Source organism: Anolis carolinensis, unplaced genomic scaffold, assembly GCF_035594765.1.
Source record: "Anolis carolinensis isolate JA03-04 unplaced genomic scaffold, rAnoCar3.1.pri scaffold_8, whole genome shotgun sequence".
In the NCBI taxonomy this organism is placed as follows: domain Eukaryota; kingdom Metazoa; phylum Chordata; class Lepidosauria; order Squamata; family Dactyloidae; genus Anolis; species Anolis carolinensis.
In genome coordinates, this window is record NW_026943819.1 from 4,571,661 (window position 1) to 4,591,345 (window position 19,685).

The 19,685-nt window shown below is 44.3% G+C and overlaps 1 protein-coding gene across 2 annotated transcripts; it reads left to right on the top strand.

The window, feature by feature from the left end:
* Positions 1 to 15: 15 nt before the first annotated feature.
* kansl3 (KAT8 regulatory NSL complex subunit 3) lies at positions 16 to 19,676 on the top strand. Of its 2 annotated transcripts, none has more exons than XM_003228239.3 (22): positions 16 to 159; positions 2,625 to 3,004; positions 4,549 to 4,719; positions 4,937 to 5,027; positions 5,364 to 5,549; positions 5,652 to 5,783; positions 5,996 to 6,112; positions 6,514 to 6,615; positions 6,726 to 6,797; positions 6,902 to 6,976; positions 8,436 to 8,593; positions 9,699 to 9,762; positions 10,094 to 10,297; positions 10,649 to 10,805; positions 12,087 to 12,302; positions 13,510 to 13,594; positions 15,701 to 15,858; positions 16,894 to 17,024; positions 17,256 to 17,472; positions 17,716 to 17,858; positions 18,441 to 18,597; positions 18,965 to 19,676. In XM_003228239.3, exons 2-22 carry the CDS (start codon positions 2,787 to 2,789, stop codon positions 19,483 to 19,485), a joined length of 3,375 nt encoding a protein of 1,124 aa, XP_003228287.1. In that variant the 5' UTR covers positions 16 to 159; positions 2,625 to 2,786; the 3' UTR covers positions 19,486 to 19,676. The 2 variants fall into 2 exon arrangements, with proteins under 2 accessions (XP_003228287.1, XP_062817174.1); XM_062961104.1 differs by having other exon boundaries at positions 27 to 159; positions 2,721 to 3,004.
* The last annotated feature ends 9 nt before the right edge of the window (positions 19,677 to 19,685 follow it).

The window sequence follows — 19,685 nt, forward strand, 5'->3', positions numbered from 1 at the left end:
GCTTCGAGGAAAAAAAAAAAGAGGAGCGCGCAGGCGCAGTAGCAGCTGAGGCCTGCCTGCCTAGTGGCGCCTCAAAGAATCCGAGGCTAAAGTGAGAGTCTCGCCTGCTTGCCTTCCTCCTCCCTCGGCGTCTCTCCGTTCAAGTTCCGTCCGGACGAGGTGAGTGAAGGCCTCTGGGCACTCTGCACATACTCAACAGCGGCCCTGTTCCAGTAGCATTTTCTCCTGACGTTTCGCCTGCATCTGTGGCTAATGGCATCTTATTGGAAGTGAGGCAAGTGGAGTGTATATATACAGTAGCGTCTCAATAATAATACTTTATTTTTCTATCACTTAATAATACAGTAGAGTCTCACTTATCCAACATAAACGGGCCAGCAGAACGTTGGATAAGCGAATATGTTGGATAATAAGGAGGGATTAAGGAAAAGCCTATTACACATCAAATTAAGTTATGATTTTACAAATTAAGCACTAAAATATAATGTTTAACAACAAATTTGACAGAAAAAGTAGTTCAGAACGCAGTAATGCAATGTAGTAATTACTGTATTTACGAATTTAGCACCAAAATATCATGATGTATTGAAAACATTGACTACAAAAATGTGTTTGATAATCCAGAATGTTGGATAAGTGAGACTCTACTGTAATAATAATAATGCTTGGAGATACAGTCATTAATTAATCATCCCCAGAGGGTTTTTAATAATCTATCCCGTATTTATTACGATTTTACCATTTATGTGTTTTAAATGCAATTTTTTATCCTGTATTTTTGTTTTAATTGATATATTGTATTACTGTTTTATCTTTTTATAGTGTGATTTGTATTATGTTGCCTATGTTTTGTCCTATGTTGTATGTGCCTCTGTCCCATGTAAGCCGCCCCGTGTCCCCGCGGGGAGATGGTGGCGGGGTATAAATAAAGTTTTATTATTATTATTATTTATTTTTCTATCCCGCCACCATCTCCCCGAAGGGACTCAGGGCGGCTAACTTGGGGCGATGCCCAAAACAAAACAGTAAAGCAATTACAATGAATATCAAAACAAAACAGTAATTAACATAAGTCAAATAAAATAAAAAAATTAAACATTTTAAAAATACAATAAAACACATAACACACTTATCCAAGCTAAACGGGCCGGCAGAAGCTTGGATAAGCAAATATCTTGGATAATAAGGAGGGGTTAAGGAAGAGCCTATTTAACATCAAATTAGGTTATGATTTTACAATCAAGCACCAAAACATCATGTTAGACAACAAATTTGACAGAAAAAGTAGTTCAATACGCAGTAATGTTATGGAAGTGAGGCTTATACTAGGGTGAGGATCCTGGTTGGCTTATATTTGGGTCAGCTTATACTCGAGAATATATTGTACATTTCTCTATTATTATTACATTTATTATTATACTGTATTATTGTTGCTACTACAGTAGAGTCTCACTTATCCAAGCTAAACGGGCTGGCAGAACCTTGGATAAGCAAATATCTTGGATAACAAGGAGAGATTAAGGAAAAGCCTATTAAACATCAAATTAGGTTATGATTTTACAAATGAAGCACCAAAATATCATGTTATACAACAAATTTGACAGAAAAAGTAGTTCAATACGCAGCAATGCTATGTAGTAATTACTGTATTTACGAATTTAGCACCAAAATATCACGATGTATTGAAAACATTGACTACAAATAATCCAGAACGTTGGATAAGCGAGTCTTGGATAAGTGAGACTCTACTGTATTTGTGGAATAATGTCCAAGGTGGAAGAAAGAACCCTTGTTTGTTTGAAACAAGTGTGAACGTTGCATTTAGCAAGCTTGAATAGCATTGAGTAGCCATGGAGCTGCAAAGTCAATCAGTGAGGGGATTTGCATAGAGGGAGCCTGCCCTTTGTTGACTGGAGGCACCCCCTGTTTGGGTGGTGTTAACTGGCCCTTGATTGTTTCCTGTCTGGAATTTCTCTGTTTTCTGAGTGTTGCTCTTTATTTACCATCCTGATTTTGGAGTTTTTTAAAGCTGGTAACCAGATTTTGTTCCTTTTCGTGGTTTCCTCCTTTCTGTTGAAATCGTTGTTGTGTTTTTAACTTTAATCTGTCTTGACTTCTGGGCTTGATCCCCATGTGAGCCGCTCCGAGTCCCTTCGGGGAGATGAAGGCGAGTTATAAATGAAGTTATTATTATTTCTGTTAAATGTGCTGATTTAAAATAAAGGAAAAGCAAAAAAAGGAAGATGGGGATTAAGGATTTGCAAATTCATAGCGTGTGTATGTCCCAGGTTTAAAATGATAAATTCTTCTCATAGGCCAAGTATGATTGTGTTCCATGGTGTTCGCTTTATGTGTCTTTCCGCCAAACGTCTCTTTCTGTTTGAGAGAGAATGTAGTCCTCTTTTCTTTCTCATTTAAAATTATTTTATAGCAATAATTCAGTAAATGATATTGCTGTACACTTCTCAAGCGGACAGCTGACATTTGGATTAAATTACTTTATGGACCTAGGTAATCCCATCGTATAGGCTTGCTATATACATAGGAATGCACAATATCAACTCTTGGAAATCTTGGGAGGTGATTCTGCGTGCGCAAACTCGTAGCAGATCCTAAATTTACAGACACAGGCTCCAATCTGTGTCGGCAGCCCTTCGGAAATAAACACCTGACATGTGAAGAAGCAAGTTTCCTGGTGCTGCTCCCTTGCTTCCTGCCAGGAACCAGGATGAGGGACAAGAGGAGTCCTTTGCCCCAGCAGCGTTAGCAGCCAAAGGTGTGGAGACATGTCGTACCGAGGCAACGAGCGCGATTTCCAGACCTCGGCACGGAGGATGGGGACCTCCCTGCTTTTCCAGCTGTCAGTCCACGAGAGAGAGCTGGACCTGGTTTTCCTGGACCACAGTTATGCCAAACCCTGGAGTGCCCACCCGGACGCCAGCAATGCCCGCCCTACCCGCCTTCTCTTTGTGACGCCTAAGAGGCACCAAGACAGCGGCACCATGTAAGCGTCATGCATTTGTCTCTATGTCTATGCATGTTGGCTTTCCCCTTAGCAAGATCTCTTGACTTAGATCCCCATTCCCAATCTTGCAAATTCTGGGAAACTGTGGCTGCTTGGATTGAATCTGTTAATCTGTATTGTAGTTTCTCTTTGTCCTTACTGCCTTCCACTTTACAGAGCATTATGGTCTGCATGCGCTCCATGCAGTCATGCCAGCCACATGACCTTGGAGGTGTCTACGGACAACGCCGGCTCTTCAGCTTAGATATGGAGATGAGCACCAACCCCCAGAGTCAGACATGACTGGACTTAATGTCAGGGGAAACCTTTACCTATGGTCTTTCTTAACAAATAGCATAGTCTCATGATATGACCAAAATACAATAATCCCAGCCATCTTCACCTCTAGTGAGAATCCAGGCTTGGTTTGTTCTCAGACCCATATGTTTGCCTTTTTAAGGGTTTTTTAATCGTGTCAGAAGCAAATTGAGAATATACTGCAAGTCACTTCTGTTGTGAGACTCTTTGTAGTGATCTATGGTCTCTTCTAGCTCTACATTTCAAATTAGTTGATTTTTTTCCTACTAATTTTCTAAATTAGTTTTTTTTTTCAGATTAGTTGATTTTTGTTCTCTACTGTCCAGTTTTTCATTCCACAGAGAAATCGGAAATATGGAGGCATGGGTGATCCTCGCTTTGGTATTTCATGATATATTTGCTTAGTTTAGTTCAGGGGTCCCCAAACATTTGAAGCAGAGGGCCAGTCCACAATCCTTCAGACTGTTGAGGGGCCGAATTATCATTTGAAAAAAACAAAACAAATTCCTATGCATACTGCACGTCTTATTTGTAGTGCAACAACAACAACAACGAAAAAACAATACAATATTTAAAAATGAAAACAATTGTAACCAACATAAACCTATCAGGATTTCAATGGAAAGTGTGGGCCTGCTACTGGCCAATGAGATAGTCAAGTTAATTAGGATTGTTGTTGTTGTGTGCCTTCAAGTCGTTTCAGACTTTGGCCAAACCTAAGTCTAAAATTAATTATTTATTTACTGCATTTATTTACTACATTTATATCCCACCCTTCTCACCCCGAAGGGGACTCAGAGCAGCTGCATGTACATACAATATATTATATTATTAGCATAACAAAATATTAGCATTATATATTACTATATTGAACTATACCACTATACTATTATATAATATGTAATATATAACATATAATTAATATTATTATATGGTATTACTATTAGTATTATATTGTATAACATAATATTATTATCAATATTATATGTATATACAATATATTATATTATTAAAACGGATATAAAATATTATAAAACTGAGGTTGGGGGTCAGGTAAATGACCTTGGAGGGCCGCATCCGGCCCCCGGGCCTTAGTTTGGGGACCCCTGGTTTAGTTCATGGTTTGTTGTGTGCAGACATTTGTCCCTGACATTTTCTTGTTAAGAAGACATTAACCAGCTGGAACCAGTTATTCTGTTCCCTGAAATGGTAATGTCTGCTTCCAGTGAGGCTGACGTCCCTATTGATGTGGAAACGGTGACGCCCACGCCAGTGCCACTGTATGATAACCAGAAGGCCCGGACGGTGATGAATGAGTGTGAACGCCATGTAATCTTTGCCCGCACGGATACGGACACCCCACCTCCCCCAGATGACTGGGAGGAACATATGAACAGGTAACACATGGGAGGAGAAGGGGTGAGTGGAAGAAAGGAGGAAGGCAACATTGGTTCCCCATTGACGCCATTATTTTCAACTCTGACTTATCCAAACCCTAGTTAAAAGCAAGCAACACCTGGGTTCCTCCAACTGCAATTCATTATTATTATTATTATTATTATTATTATTATTATTATTATCATTACTAAACCTGATTTTTTGTTTTCCTTGCAGGTCTGGCTGGACAGTGGCTCAGAACAAGCTCTTCAATAAAATCCTCAAGGCTTTGCAGTCAGACAGACTGGCCCGGCTAGCTAATGAAGGGGTAAGGGCTCCTTCATTCTCTCTCCTTTGGCTTGCACCAGCCCATCTGATGGATGTAGCACATGTTTACAGCACGCAATAAAGAGGAATCTTCACTGGGGCCAGCAAAATATTCTCAATGAGGACATCAAAACACTGCTTTTGAAAAAATTCAGGATGAGGGCTAACTCGGCTCAAGTGCACCAGTGTGTCTGTTCTTTCCCTTTTCATGTCAGGAAGGGTTCTCCTTCAACCTGTCTGACTGAGATGTGGTATTTTTACACCAACCTGTGTCCCTTCAGTTCGGACTTTGTTTTGTTGGCATCCCTTTGAGTCTTTCTGTTTTCTGTTCTGCAAGGCTTGCAATGAGCCAGTCCTCAGAAGGATCGCAGTGGACAAATGCGCCCGACGAGTCCGACAGGCTTTGGCCAGCATCAGTTGGGACAGCAAGCTCATCCAGTGGCTGCATTCGACTCTGGTGGAGACCCTCAGTTTGCCCATGCTGGCTGCGTATCTGGATGCCCTGCAGACTCTGAAGGGGAAGGTGATGAGCATGAAGTGTTTATAGTGTGTGTATGTCTGTATGCCTATATATCTGCCTTACCATCTCTAAGATGTACTTGATCCAATCCAATCCTTTTTTCAGATTCCCACCTTGATTGACCGGATGCTGTTGTCTTCCACCGCAAAGACAGGGGCTGCCGGGGCTGAGGCCTTGTCTCTCTTGTTGAAGAGGCCCTGGGATCCTGCTGTGGGCGTCCTTTCGCATAACAAACCGGTAAGTCCATTGTGGGCCTCAAAATACAGAAGTATGTCAGGAACACCAATGACCAGTCCCGTGTTGGAGCTCTGATGGCTGAATTTAAATACTTGTTCCCTTGAAGGGCTGTTCCTAGACCCCAGTGCTTGAAGGGGTGGATCTTCTCAAAAAAGGAAAGGGTTTTTCATTCTCTTTGTGGTTTTTAATCTCACTTGGTTTTGTTTTTCAAGGGAAAGCTGCCTGGCTCCCCGCTTATCCTCCTGGCAGCCTCCGGACCATCCAACTCCATGTTCCCCACGTCACGTCGGCATCGGTTCTGGCAGTCGCAGCTCTCTTGCTTGGGAAAGGTTGGTGGCATTGCGCTGTCCTGCTCATTTTGTGTGTGCGTTTGTGTGGCTTTTCTCATGGTTACATTTATTACCCTCCCACACTCCGAGACCCAAGTCAGCTTAAAAATTTTAAGTACCAAAGAATAGCTTTGAAACATGCAAAATGTCATAATGTTATTCAACCATCCAGAACATTAAAACTTAATTTACAACACACAATTCATAGTAGCAAATGCAGTATGTCCTCCCTTCTGACATTTGGGTTGATTGAGAAAGCTTGAGGGTTTATTGATTAAGTTGTGGGATTGACCAGTTGGGGGATTTATGATGAAATCGTTGTCATAAAATGGAGGTTGTGATGGAACTGTATATGGTAACTGCATAAGAGATGCTGATCTTTTTTCCCGTTTGCTGTGCAGGTGATCCCTGTTGCTACCCATTTAGTGAACAACGGCAGCGGTGTTGGAGTCTTGCAATGCCTGGAGCACATGATCGGTGCCTTGCGAGGCAAAGTCCTGGAGGTACGCACTATGTTTGACTTTTATTGAGACTTCTTTCGGCCTACAAACCTCAATCTATGTCTGCAGTCCTGGGCTGTCCTCATTTCCCCCTCGTTGCCTTTTTCTTTCAGATCCACAACCATTTCTCCCACAAGCCCATTATCCTCATTGGCTGGAACACGGGAGCGCTGGTGGCCTGTCACGTATGTCCCACCCACTCTCATGGGCCTGAAGCTTTTTGGTGGTCACACATGGAGGAGCCCCTTTGAATAGGTGGCTTTTGCAGCCTTTTTTTATTCCACCCCAGGTCTCGGTGATGGAGGACGTCACTGCGGTTGTGTGTCTCGGGTTCCCTCTCTTAACAGTGGATGGACCCAGAGGGGTAAGAACTGGAAATGGGCTAAATCATAACCTGATAAATTTGAAATTCTATAAATAAATAAATTCTATAAATAAATATTTAGCAGACTACCTCCTCCTAGACTACACTAACGAAAGGAAAAGTTACTATAGAAAAGGCCAAATCAAAAGACATGGGAGGCAAAATGGAAAGACTTAATTTACAGAATAAAGTGGAAAGACAAATATAAGGAATTAAACAAGATTATCGTCATGATCGAATAATTGTAATAAATATAGAAAATTTGTAAACTGTTCCTGGGGAGGGGAGGGAGAGAGAATAAGGAGGAAGAATGTAAACATGTGTTACCAATGGAAAATGTTCTGAATGTTTGTATAATTTTACGTAGCACTGTTTACAATAAAAAATAAAAATAAATTTGAAATTCTGGTTAGTATAATATTTCTATCCCGCTTCTTCTCTCTCATGCAGCTTAATATTAAAACCATATGTGAATTCAAACCCAAAGCGTGCAAACATTGAAATAGAGTTAAACACAGGACTTATTAAAATACATGGTTACAGACCAATAACCAAGTTCAGAGGGTGGGAGTATTTTGGTTTCATTCTCCTGCTTTTCCTCATTTTAAAAACTGTGTCTGTTTATTGTCTACACACACAAAAATTCATAAGCAGAGTCCTTTATAGGTTGTATGCGTTGGTTAAAGTAATAACAAACAGTTAAAAACATGGCTGTTCTGTTGTGCTTTTGAGTAGACAAGTCCATAATAACCTGGTCCATATCTACACTGAAACTTGCCCTGCTTACTTTTTAGTTTGATTCCCGTTCAGATTTATCTTCCCTACCTGTTATATCTATTTGATGTATGTCCTATTTGTAATAGACACTCCCTAAATCAGTTTTGATTATCGCCCAGATGTTATCCTATATTGGACCTTTAATGCCTGGATGATTATTTAACATTTTAACTATGTCGATTTTAACTATGACTTGTTTAAATTGTTTTTAAATTGTGTTGTCTGATGTCTAAATTGCTATTTTATGATTTTATGTGATTATATTAGGCTTGTTCCCCATGTGACCCGCCCTGAGTCCCCAGCTGGGGAGATGGAGGCGGCATACAAAGATAAATTATTATTATTATTATTATGACACAGCAAACAAGATAGATAGGCTGGATTTCATTTCACAAAATCATAAGTCGAACACTTCCCAAGTGTCTAGGACTGTGTGATGTATTTTCGGATGATGCGTGCAGTATCATCCCAGTAGGGTGGCCTTTTGCAGTTGGCAGATCGTAATTTTTGTCAATGTCTATTGTTTCCAAATGCTGGCTGAGATCTTTTGGCATGGCACCTGTTGTTGTTGTTGTTGTTGTTATATATTCAGAAAATCCTTGTATTGCCCTCCACTGACTGCAGTGAATCCCAGGTATTTCCTAAGCTCTGAAAGGACCTCATTGGTTGTTTCCTATGGCAGGACGTTGACGACCCGCTTCTGGACATGAAGACTCCGGTTCTCTTTGTGATTGGCCAGAACTCCCTCCAGTGCAACAGCGAAGCCATGGAGGATTTCCGGGAGAAGCTTCGGGCCGAAAACAGTCTGGTGGTGGTTGGAGGAGCGGATGATAATCTCAGGTATCAAGCAGGGATTGAATTCCCTTTGAGACATTGCATCTGGACACAGGTTTCTTTACTTTTTTTGCATATAATTTGCTCATGTTTAACCATTCTTTTACTGGGTTGCTGAGAGTTTTTCGGGCTGTATGGCCATGTTCCAGAAACATTCTCTTCGGATGTTTTGCCCACACCTATGGCAGGCATACACAGAGGTTGTGAGGTCTGTTGGAAATTAGGCAAGTGTGATTCCGGTCATGAAAGCCTTCAACAACTTTCACTACAGTAGAGTCTCACTTATCCAACGTTCTGGATTATCCAACGCTTTTTTGTAGTCAATGTTTTCAATACATCGTGATATTTTGGTGCCAAGTTCGTAAATACAGTAATTTCTACATAGCATTACTGTGTATTGAACTACTTTTTCTGTCAAATTTGTTGTATAACATGATGTTTTGGTGCTTACTTTGTAAAATCATAACCTAATTTGATATTTAATAAGCTTTTCCTTAATCCCTCCTTATTATCCAACATATTCGCTTATCCAACGTTCTGCCGGGCCGTTTATGTTGGATAAGTGAGACTCTACTGTATCTTATAAGCCCCTTGGAATTCTGAACAGGGAAAAGGTGGGGCATAAAAAGAATAATAGCAAGAACAATTATTAAATTATTATAATTTATAAATATATAATATATTGTATATAATTATAATATTGATAATAATAATATAATGTTATACAATATTATACTAATAATAATATTAATTATATATTATATATTAAATGTAATATTACTAATAGTATTGCCATATAATGATATAGTACAATATAGTAATTTAATGCTTATATTGTGCTATGCTAATAATATATTGTATGTACTTTTGATTTGTAAGCCGCTCTGAGTCCCCTCCGGGGTGAGAAGAGCGGGATATAAATGTAGTAAATAAATAACAATATCATGAAATAAAAATGGTTTTCTTGTCCTCATCTGTAACATCAGGAGTATAAATAACATTTTTCTTCGGAGTTCACTTTAAGCTTTGAAAAGCTGAATTAAACACAAGGCTCCCCTGCAACAAGTCAGTCCTAGGATGGTGTCTTGATTCCTTTTCTTTTTAAAAATAGGATAAGCAAAGCCAAAAAGAAGTCAGAAGGCCTGACCCAGAGCATGGTGGACAGGTGCATACAGGTAAATAATCACTTTCTCTCTTCTCTAAATGCCCCGTAGAAATAGACATCATGGAACTGTCCCACTCCTTTCATTCTTGTGCTTCTCTTTCTGGGCTTCTGGAACCTCTATGGTTTTGAGCATTTTACCCCAAATGACTACTGTTGGAAGTACCCTTCTGATGTTCTACTCTCTTACTTTACTACTTGATCTCTAATGGAACTCTGTACTTATTTATTTATATTTATTCATGTAAAGTATTATTGTGTCGCTCCCAACCCAAGGAATAATCAAGATGCTTTTGAGGGGCAACTGCTGTTAAATGCCTGGCTCTGCTTCCTTGCCTCCAAAGGATGAAATTGCTGACTTCTTGACTGGAGTGCTGACCCGGGCAGATGGCCACTCGGGCTCCGATCCCCGCGACCTTGACGCTGAGAAGAAGAAGAAGACCATGCGAGATGCAGCTCGAAGGGACCTGTCCTTCGACATGGCTGAGAGGAGCAGCCGACCCGGCTCCCCAGCCACCAAAATCCCCGCTTCGCCTTCAGGCTCCGAGGTGAGAAGAGGGTCCTGGGCTGTGGTGCAGGCTGGTGAGCAGCCAGCTGCAGCCAGCTGCAACAAATCACTCTGACCAAGAGGTCATGAGTTCGAGGCCAGCTCGGAGCCTGCGTTTGTCTCTGTCTTTGTTCTATGTTAAGGCATTGAATGTTTGCCTTATATGTGTAATGTGATTCGCTCTGAGTCCCCTTCGGGGTGAAAAGGGCGGGATATAAATACTGTAAATAAATAAATAAGAAGGCTGAGCTTGGGCAGGAGCTGCAGTAGGACCAGCCATTGGGTTGGCCATAGAATCATAGAGTCCAAAGAGTTATTAAGCATTTTTATTTGAAATGTGTCTCTTGGCTAGGATTTTTCCAGTGTGTCCAGCAGCCCAACGTCCAGCCCCAAGGCCAAAATGGCTGCAGTGTCCTGCGTTCAGAAGTCCAGCCAGGTTGGCGCTGCCCAGCTGCTGAAGAGGCCTGTGCAGCGGATGGAGGCAGCGCTCCCGCACAAGCAGACCCAAGGTAACCCACCCTGTGGGACCCTCTTTCCTGGACCAATGAGACCCCTGGCACCCCAGGCGTGCCCAAAGAGGGAGCCAGGGAATAACACCCCATCTGGCTAAAGGGGTCACTGTTGGAGGGGCTGCCAGGACCCTGCTGGTGCCATAGCTGTGCTGCTATGGTGCCCTCCCACTTGCTTGTGTTGGCATCTGCTCCATACAGGGCCATGCTGCATTCGGCATTGTTCCTGCAGGTAGAAGGAATTGGGTTTCTCTTGGGCATCCTGAAGAAGTGTCTTTGTGCTTCAAAATATTGGAAATATCATAACCTATTGAAAATGTCCCATCTGTTTGGCATATGTGAATCTCCATGAACATGTGGAGATCACCTTTAGAAAACCCCTAGTCACAAAAAGGCATGACCTTGTTGGAAGTCGACCCTTTGAAAAAGTGACATTCACAAGCATTCGTGTAATGGCACACAGGGAACGCAGCTGTTTAATTGAAGAACCATGTCTTTGAACTTCCAAGAACAAAGACATGTCACTACAAAAATATATTTGGCAAGCAGAGGATGGTGTTTTCTTTAAAGCTGAAATTGCAGTTGTACTTTGTAATTGCAGTTGTAATTGCCCTTTAAAACCTTTTAGTTTAAAATATGCACTCAGATTTTTAAAAAACCAAAGTCTTCTTCTTTGAAAAATACCTTGTTTCACACAAAAGGGGCCCCTGGTGGCACAGTGTGTTAAAGTGCTGAGCTGCTGAACTTGCGGACCAAAAGGTCCCAGGTTCAAATCCCGGGAGCGGAATGAGCTCCCGCTGTTAGCTCCAGCTCCTGCCAACCTAGTAGTTCGAAAATATGCCAATGTGAGTAGATCAATAGGTACCGCTCCGGTGGGAAGGTAACGGCGCTCCATGCAGTCATGCTGGCCACATGACCTTGGAGATGTCTATGGACAACGCTGGCTTTTCAGGCTAGAAATTTAGATGAGCATCAACCCCCCAGAGACGGTCACGACTGGACTTAACGTCAGGGGAAACCTTTACTTTTACTCACCAACATCTTGTATTAATTCACCGTACAGCGCAAGTTTGCTCCGACTGCAAAGAGCGTCCTCGATTTCAGGGTAAATTTGTTGTATAACATGATGTTTTGGTGCTTAATTTGTAAAATCATAACCTAATTTGATGTTTAAAAGGCTTTTCCTTGATCCAACATATTTGCTTATCCAACGTTCTGCTGGCCCGTTTGTGTTGGATAAGTGAGACTCTACTGTATTTGCTTTTGTGTCTTTTGGTTCAGAGCCATCACAGCAGCAGCAGCCGTCTCTTCAGCCACTGCTGCCAGACGCCGGGGAGAAGGAGGATTCGCATCCGGCACTGAAGAGGCCCCCTCCACCCAGCCCGCCTCATGGGGGCAAGCCCCCCAAGCGGGCCAAGATCAAGGTGACCATTGTCTCCCACGGGGAAAGTGCTGGCGCAGGGAGCAACGGGGCCGCGCCCGATGGAGCGCCGGAAAGTGAGTCCAAGGGGAACGGGAGCATCTCAGAAGGAACTCTACTCCAGTGTTTGAGCAAGTGATGGCAGGGAAACAGGGAGGAGTAACTCATTCCATCTAGTTGTAGCCATGCAGTGCTTTCCAATACTTTTCTGGCAAAGTCTTGATTAGGGAACAGTGCTGTGACTGGACAAATGCAACCCGCGAAAGGAACTGGGAGTGTTACTTCCAAGAGTGCCTTCACTGGCTCCTTGTGTTGTTGTTGGGACTGAGCAGGGGCCACAATGCAGCCAGAAGGCAGCTCCTCATAGAGACCCAGCGCTTCCATCCGTTCTTCAGCTGGCAAGAGCTGCAATCTGTAAACCTTTGCTAAGCTTGAAAGTAGCCAAGGCTTTGGGATGGCAGCCCACGTGGGCTCCTGAGAGTCCCCTTCCGCCAACAGTCCTTTGTGTGAAACAGGACCCAGTGAATCCCTTTGAGCGCATTGAGACCCGGAGACTTCCAAAGCTGCCAAATCTTATACTTTTCACACACCTCCCTTTGGCTAATTCAGCGGCAGGCTCCAGATTCAGACCGATCTGTCTTCAACTGCAAGCATAAATTTATCAGCTTTGAAAGTCTCTGTTTTTCTTTTCTTACAACTTAATCATCCAAATTTTATTTCTCTTCACAGAAATATATGAAATACAGAAGTAAACTTGAACCAAACCAAGAGTTCCCTCTTACCCTACCTGGACAGGAGGAATATGCAAGACAGATTTCCATTTGTATCCAAAAGAAATGAAAAAAAGGAAACAAAAAAAAAACCTCCAATAAAAACATTATTTTTTTAACTCGCTTCCGTTCCTGTGTATTTTCTAAAGGCTTTAGGAGGATAAGACAGATCGAGATGCGTCCTGCTCTGAACAAAAGAGAGAGAGGCCTAGAGAGGTAGAAGGAAAAGAGAAGGCAGAAGCAGTATAAGTGAAAGGAGCAAAGCGGAGCCGGACGGTTCCCTCGGAGCCTGGCTTCCCTCTGCTTTGGAGGCAGACCCCTGACCCAACCCAGAAGATTGCCCTTTTATGTCCCTCTCCAACTCCCTCAAAGGAATGCATTGCATTGCCATGGCATTTGAGTCAGCTTAGCTGGAAGGTGCTACTTAGTCTTTCGACCATATTTTTGGAGAGAGCAGCCTTTTAGCCTTGTCCAGGGGACTGCGATGCCTCTCACGATCTCTTTTGTTTTGCAGCGGCTGCAGGGAAGCCCCTCGCTGTGACTCTGGGACCGACTGCGCCCAGAGCGAAGGAGACAACAGGACTCCTGCCTGCTTGCAAGTGAGTAGCTCACATTTCCACCACCATGTTCCAGACCAAGGCTGGGACCTTGCCCCCCGTTCTCTGTCGTTCCAGGTTTCTACAAGGCTTCGTTCGGTGCCAGACACTGGCTCTGCTCAAGCTGGAAGTTGCGCTTCTGGAGTGATGGGATTCAGTTAAGCCTCGGGTCTTGTTTATTCATTCAGTCGCTTCCAACTCTTCGTGACTTCATGGACCAGTCCAGGCCAGAGCTCCCTGTCAGCTGTCACCACCCACAGCTCCTTCAAGGTGGAGTCAGTCCCTTCAAGGATACCATCCATCCACCTTGCCCTTGGTCGGCCTCTCTTCATTTTTCCTTCCATTTTCCCCAGCATCATGATATTTTCCAAGCTTTCCTGTCTTCTCATGATTTGCCTCTCTTCTCCTTCCCTTCAGTGAGTAGCCAGGCATTATTTCCTGGAAGATGGACTGGTTGGATCTTCTTGCGGTCCAAGGCACTCGCAGCATGTTCCTCCAACACCACAGTTCAAAAGTGTCTCTCTTCCTTCACTCAGCCTTCCTTATGGTCCAGCTCTCGCATCCATACCCTAGGAGCCTCCGGTGGCCTAGGGGATAAAAGCCTTGTGACTTGAAGGTTGGGTTGCTGACCTGAAAGCTGCCAGGTTCGAATCCCACCCGGGGAGAGCGTGGATGAGCTCCCTCTGTCAGCTCCAGCTCCATGCGAGGACATAAGAGAAGCCTCCCACAAGGATGGTAAAACATCAAAAACATCCAGGCATCCCCTGGGCAACGTCCTTGCAGACGGCCAATTCTCTCACTCCAGAAGCAACTCCGGTTGCTCCTCACACGAAAAAAAAAATCCATGCCCTGTTTCCCTGAAAATAATACATCCTCTGAAAGTAAGACCTAGTAGAGGTTTTGCTGAATTGCTAAATATAAGGCCTCACCTGAAAGTAAGATCTAGCAAAGTTTTGTTGTTTTTTTTTTGAAGCATGCCTGCCGAACAGAACACCAGAGCATGTAGGGTAGGTAAATGTACGTACCATAGATTGTTGTACATGGAAATAACAAGAAATTATTGATAGGATTCACAGTTTGTTTGGTTTTGCTGGTTTGTGATGACAACTACTGCACAGTATATAATAAATATTCATTTTTTTTGTTCAACAATAAATGTGAATTCTTCTTCATGGAAAAATAAGACATCCCCTGAAAATAAGACCTAGCACATCTTTGGGAGCAAACATTAATATAAGACACTATTATTTTTGGGGAAACAGGGTAGGTTACTATGGGAATACCATTGCTTTAACTATGCAGACCTTCATTGCCAGTGTGATGACTCTGCTCTTCACTATTTTGTCAAGGTTGGTCCTTGCTCTCCTACCACGAAGGAAACGTCTTCTTATTTCCTGGCTGCAGTCTGCGTCTGCAGTCATCTTTGTGCCTAGAAATACAAAGTCTGTCACTGCCTCCACGTTTTCTCTATTTGCCAGTTATCAATCAGTCTGGCTGCCACAATCTTGGTTTTCTTGATGTTTTACTGCAACCTAGCTTTTGCACTTTCTTCTTTCACTTTGATCATAAGGCGCCTTGGCTACTCCTCACTTTCAGCCATCGGAGTGATATCATCTGCATATCTAAGGTTGTTAATGTTTCTTCCAGCAATTTTAACTCCATCAAGCCCCGCATGTCGCATGATGTGTTCTACATACAAGTTGAATAGGGAGGATGTGAGTAGACAGCCCTGCCGCACTCCTTTCCCAATCTTGAACCAGTCTGTTGTTCCATGATCTGTTCTGACTGTGGCTACTTGGTCTTTATACAAATTTCTCAGGAGACAGATAAGGTGACTTGGTATCCCCATACCACCAAGAACATGCCATAGTTTATTATGATCCACACAGTCGAAGGCTTTAGAATAGTCAGTAAGACAGAAATAGATGGGGGTTTTTTTAAACTTCCAACCTTCCTCCACTATCCAGTGGATGTTGGTAATGTAGTCTCTGGTTCCTCTGCCTTTTCTGAACCCAGCTTGTACATCTGGCAATTCTCGCTCCATGTATTGGTGGAGTCTGTCTACCTTGCAGGATCTTACATTATGCCTTTTTGCTTCTGAACCCGCAGAGTGACCTCTTCGGCAGAGAGTCTCTCCCTCGGCCCGGCCCCCGCAGCCGCCCTCCCCAGCAGCACTGGCCCCAGTGCCTTCCATGCCCTGCAGAGCAGGCTGGTGGCAGGCGCTTCTCACTGCCTCCCAGCCCAGAGCAGCAGCAGCAGCCTCCAAGGTAAGCGCCGGTTGTGCCTTTCTCCATATTAAAGGAGGCTGAAAGTTGAAAAGTGAATTTTATATTGTATATGCATGTAATAATAATAATAATAATATTATGATGTAATACAATTTAATAATAATTATAATTCACTCCAGATTATAATTCACTCAAGATAAGGTTTCCCCTTTTTGTACCTTATCAGAGCATTATCCTATGTATTTTATCTCATGTAGCAACGCTGCAGTGCACTCTGCCATAGATCCCTGTAATAAAGTACGAATGTTGGTTTACAGATGTTATGTTTAATTGTGTGTTTATGTTTAAAAAGGGTAAGTACTACAGTTATTGCATCTCAGCACTCAGAGGCTGGTTGCCATGGAGAAGTAGGCGGAGCCAGCTGCCGTTTAGTTGAAGAAGTGCAGAGTTTAAAAAAGAGAGTCAGTCTGTGCTCTGAGGAGGCACAGGGAAGATTGATTCCAGGTTGATGGAATCAAAGAGACTCAATTGTTCATTTTGAGTCGGTTTTAAATAAGTTTGGTGACTTATTTAATGTAGTCTGTGATAGTATATCACAGGGGTGACGGTGGTTTGAAGTCACTGGATAGTCCAAGTTTCAGACTTTGGGAACTAATCCCAGCTGGACTCACAGAGATCCATTGAAGTAACGGTTTAAAAGTAGCAGAGGAAGAAGTTTTAACTACCTTAAGTAAAAGAAGCGATACTTTAGAGAGTTGATTCATCTCATTCTAGTATTGTAACTGTTAATAAGAATACCTCTAAGTGAGAAACAACATTGTAACCACTATGCTCTGTGCCTGAATAAACTTGTTACTGTTCTTCCAACATCTAAGCCTCTGTCGCATATATTCTAAACCAAGTTGCGTTACCATCTAAAGTAAAGAAGAAGAAGAAAAAAAGTAAAAGGTCTCCTCCCTGAGTCTTTGGTGGCTGCATCTTTACAAATTGGTGGCAGTCGTTATAAATTCCTTACAATCCCAAATATCCCTGCAAGGCCCAGCCCTCCTCCCAGGTTCTCTCTGCTCTCTTTAGGATCAGCCTCGGCCAGCAGCCTCCTCCAGGGCTTGAGCTTCAGCCTCCAAGACATCCGCACCAAGCCGGCCTCTACATCTGTCGCAGCTCTTCCCTCCAGCGTTGCCTCGGCAGCAGGGCCTCTGGGGCAGGTAAGGGCTGTGGATGGGATCCAGCAGATGGGGAAAGGCTCAGGCACCACTGAGCTTTAGGTTTGCCCTCTTCTTCCTGTCTGTCTGCCTCCCTCATTGGCCACGTCTGGCTGCGCATGTCCAGTGAGCTGAGCTCCACTTCTCTGGGCCATAAAACAACAAATGGATGGATGGATAGTTAGAGAGATAAGAGTCCATGGCGTCCAATGATCTCTTCCTTTTCCTCTGCAGACCCCGGGCCTGAAGGCCTCCACTCCGCTCCAAGGCCTGGGCACCATGGCCACCAGCACCGCCGGCACCATTGTCCGCACCATCCCTGTGGCCACTTCCCTCGGGGCCTCAACCGGCGGGAAGCCCACCACCATCCACCAGCTTCTGGCCAACGGAGGGCTGGCCAAACTGGCAAGCAGCCTCCCCGGGTTGGCTCACATCTCAGGCCAGGGCTCAGGTCAGCCTATTTTGAAGTGGATAAAGTTTTCAGACCAAGTGGCTCACCCACTTGTATTTTATGGCTGCTATGATACATCGTAAATGGACACCCATGTTAGCCATTTTAATGTACAGTAGAGTCTGTGGCAGTTTGCAAACAAGACTGGTATCCCCTTGTGTCTGCTTGTGTCTGATCCTTCGATGCAATTGCCCCAAAATGGGTAGGCAGTGACTCTCCCTTTCTCCCCCCCTTCTCTGCCAGGCTTCAAAGCACCCACCACCATCACGGTGACCCTTCGGGGCCAGGCCAGCCGCCTCTCCACCCTCAGCCAGGCGGCCATCGGAGCAGCACAGACTCTGTCGGAAGAGCCGACCCCACAGCCGCTCCTGCTTCCCGCTGCGCAGGTAATACTGGATGCTGGGTTTTCAGGTTATTTATTTATTTATCATGTCAGAAACGAACCGAGGGTACAGTTGTAATTTATTGAAAATACAAACCAAGTTAAAAGCTTGGCATTATACTAAATGTCTTTTGACCAATAGCTGGCCACTTGGAGTGCCTCTGGTGTTGCTATAAGAAGGTCCTCCATGGTGCATGTGGCAGGGCCCAGACTGCATTGTACTGGGTGGTCTGTGGTTTGCTCTTCTCCACACTCGCCTGTCGTGGTGCCAGAGCGCCTTCCAAGTCGCCCAGTCTTCTTTGTGCCTAGGAGGAAGGCTTAGTTTGATGCCTTTCAAGCCAATAGCTTCTGTTTCCCCAGGCATTTCAGGAGGCAGCCTCAGTTGTCTGACAAGTTTGTTAGTGTTAGTACCTTTTCTGCGTGTATTTTTAAGCAGAGTCATATAGAAGTGTGTTCAGTCATTGTCCTCAGGCCACTTTCAGGAGCTCCACACCTCTCTTTTGCCCTTCAGTCAGATCCATGCTATGCTTTTGAGAATCTCCTGGTCAGAATTTATAGTGTCCACCTGCTTTCCCGTTGGTTTCAGGTTGCCGATAGTTTACCTGGGAACTTGATAAGCCCTGTGTCTGGCTCTGCTGCTGCTCCTGGCAAACTCTTGTGCCAGATGGACCTTTGCAAGGCCCCTTCTGCTCCAGAGACCTCTTCTGCAGACGCTGTCCCTCAGGCCACCTTGCAAGCCACAGGTGAGAAGCTCTGGGTCCCTGCATTTTGGGTTTCCAAGAGACTAGAAGTCAGATGTTTATAACTTGAGGACTCCCTGTATATATAGTTGAAACTGTGCTGATGGAGCTACAATGGAATGGGTTTTTAATATATTTTTACTTTTGGTGTGTTTTAACAATGGTATGCTTTTAATTGTTGATATTTTGATTGTTAAGTTAGTTAGGTTATGTTGTTGAATATGTCTATTTCGATGCATTGTCTGTACAGTTTTCTTTCTGGCAATTGAATGTTTGCCTTATATGTTGGAAAGCGCCTTGAATCCCTATGGGGGCAGGGAATATCTAGGCCCCACCTGAGACCTCTTCCCTTGTCCCCGTCTTCCTTTAGTGACCACTTCAAGCCCCATGAAGACCCTCTATGTGATGTCAGACGCCAAGCTCTCTGCGCTGACCAAGTCAGTCATGGCCGAAGCGGCTTCCGGCCCCCTGAAATCCGCAGCTCTTCAGACCGCCTCCTCTTCTTCCTCTTCCGTGTCCTTTGCTCCCTCGATAACAACCAGTGTGTCTGGCAACCTGGGCCCCGTCCTGCAGGCTACTTCCAAGACGGTGTTCCTGACCTCTGCGCTGGCAGCCATGAAGGGGGGGAGGGGGGAGAAGACTGCGTCAGCCAAAGATCACCACCCCCATCCCCATGCGCTGGGGTCAGCAGAAGCCCTGGGCAGGGTGCCCTCTGTGATGGACGACGGCACCAGCACCATCCTGCACACCAGGGAGGGCCTCACCAGTAGACACTTGCTCCCGCAGGGCATGCTCCCTGCTGCCGGGACCACCCTCATCACGCTGGGCAGCAGCCTGGGCAGCCCCTCCATCATCGCCACCGCTGGGCCGGCCCTTGGCCACAAGCCATAGCAGCAACAGCACACATCCTCCCCGACCCACTCCCCCAATATGAAGGCGTCCAAGTCATTTCCTTTGCTGTGGAAGGGAGGCCAGGCTCCAGGGCAAAGAATGGCGCCCTCACTCCTGCCCCCCTCCCCACATGATGGATGTATCGACTGTTTCGTTTGTCCCATTTAATAAACCCATCATTTGTTTGTGTATGCCAGGTC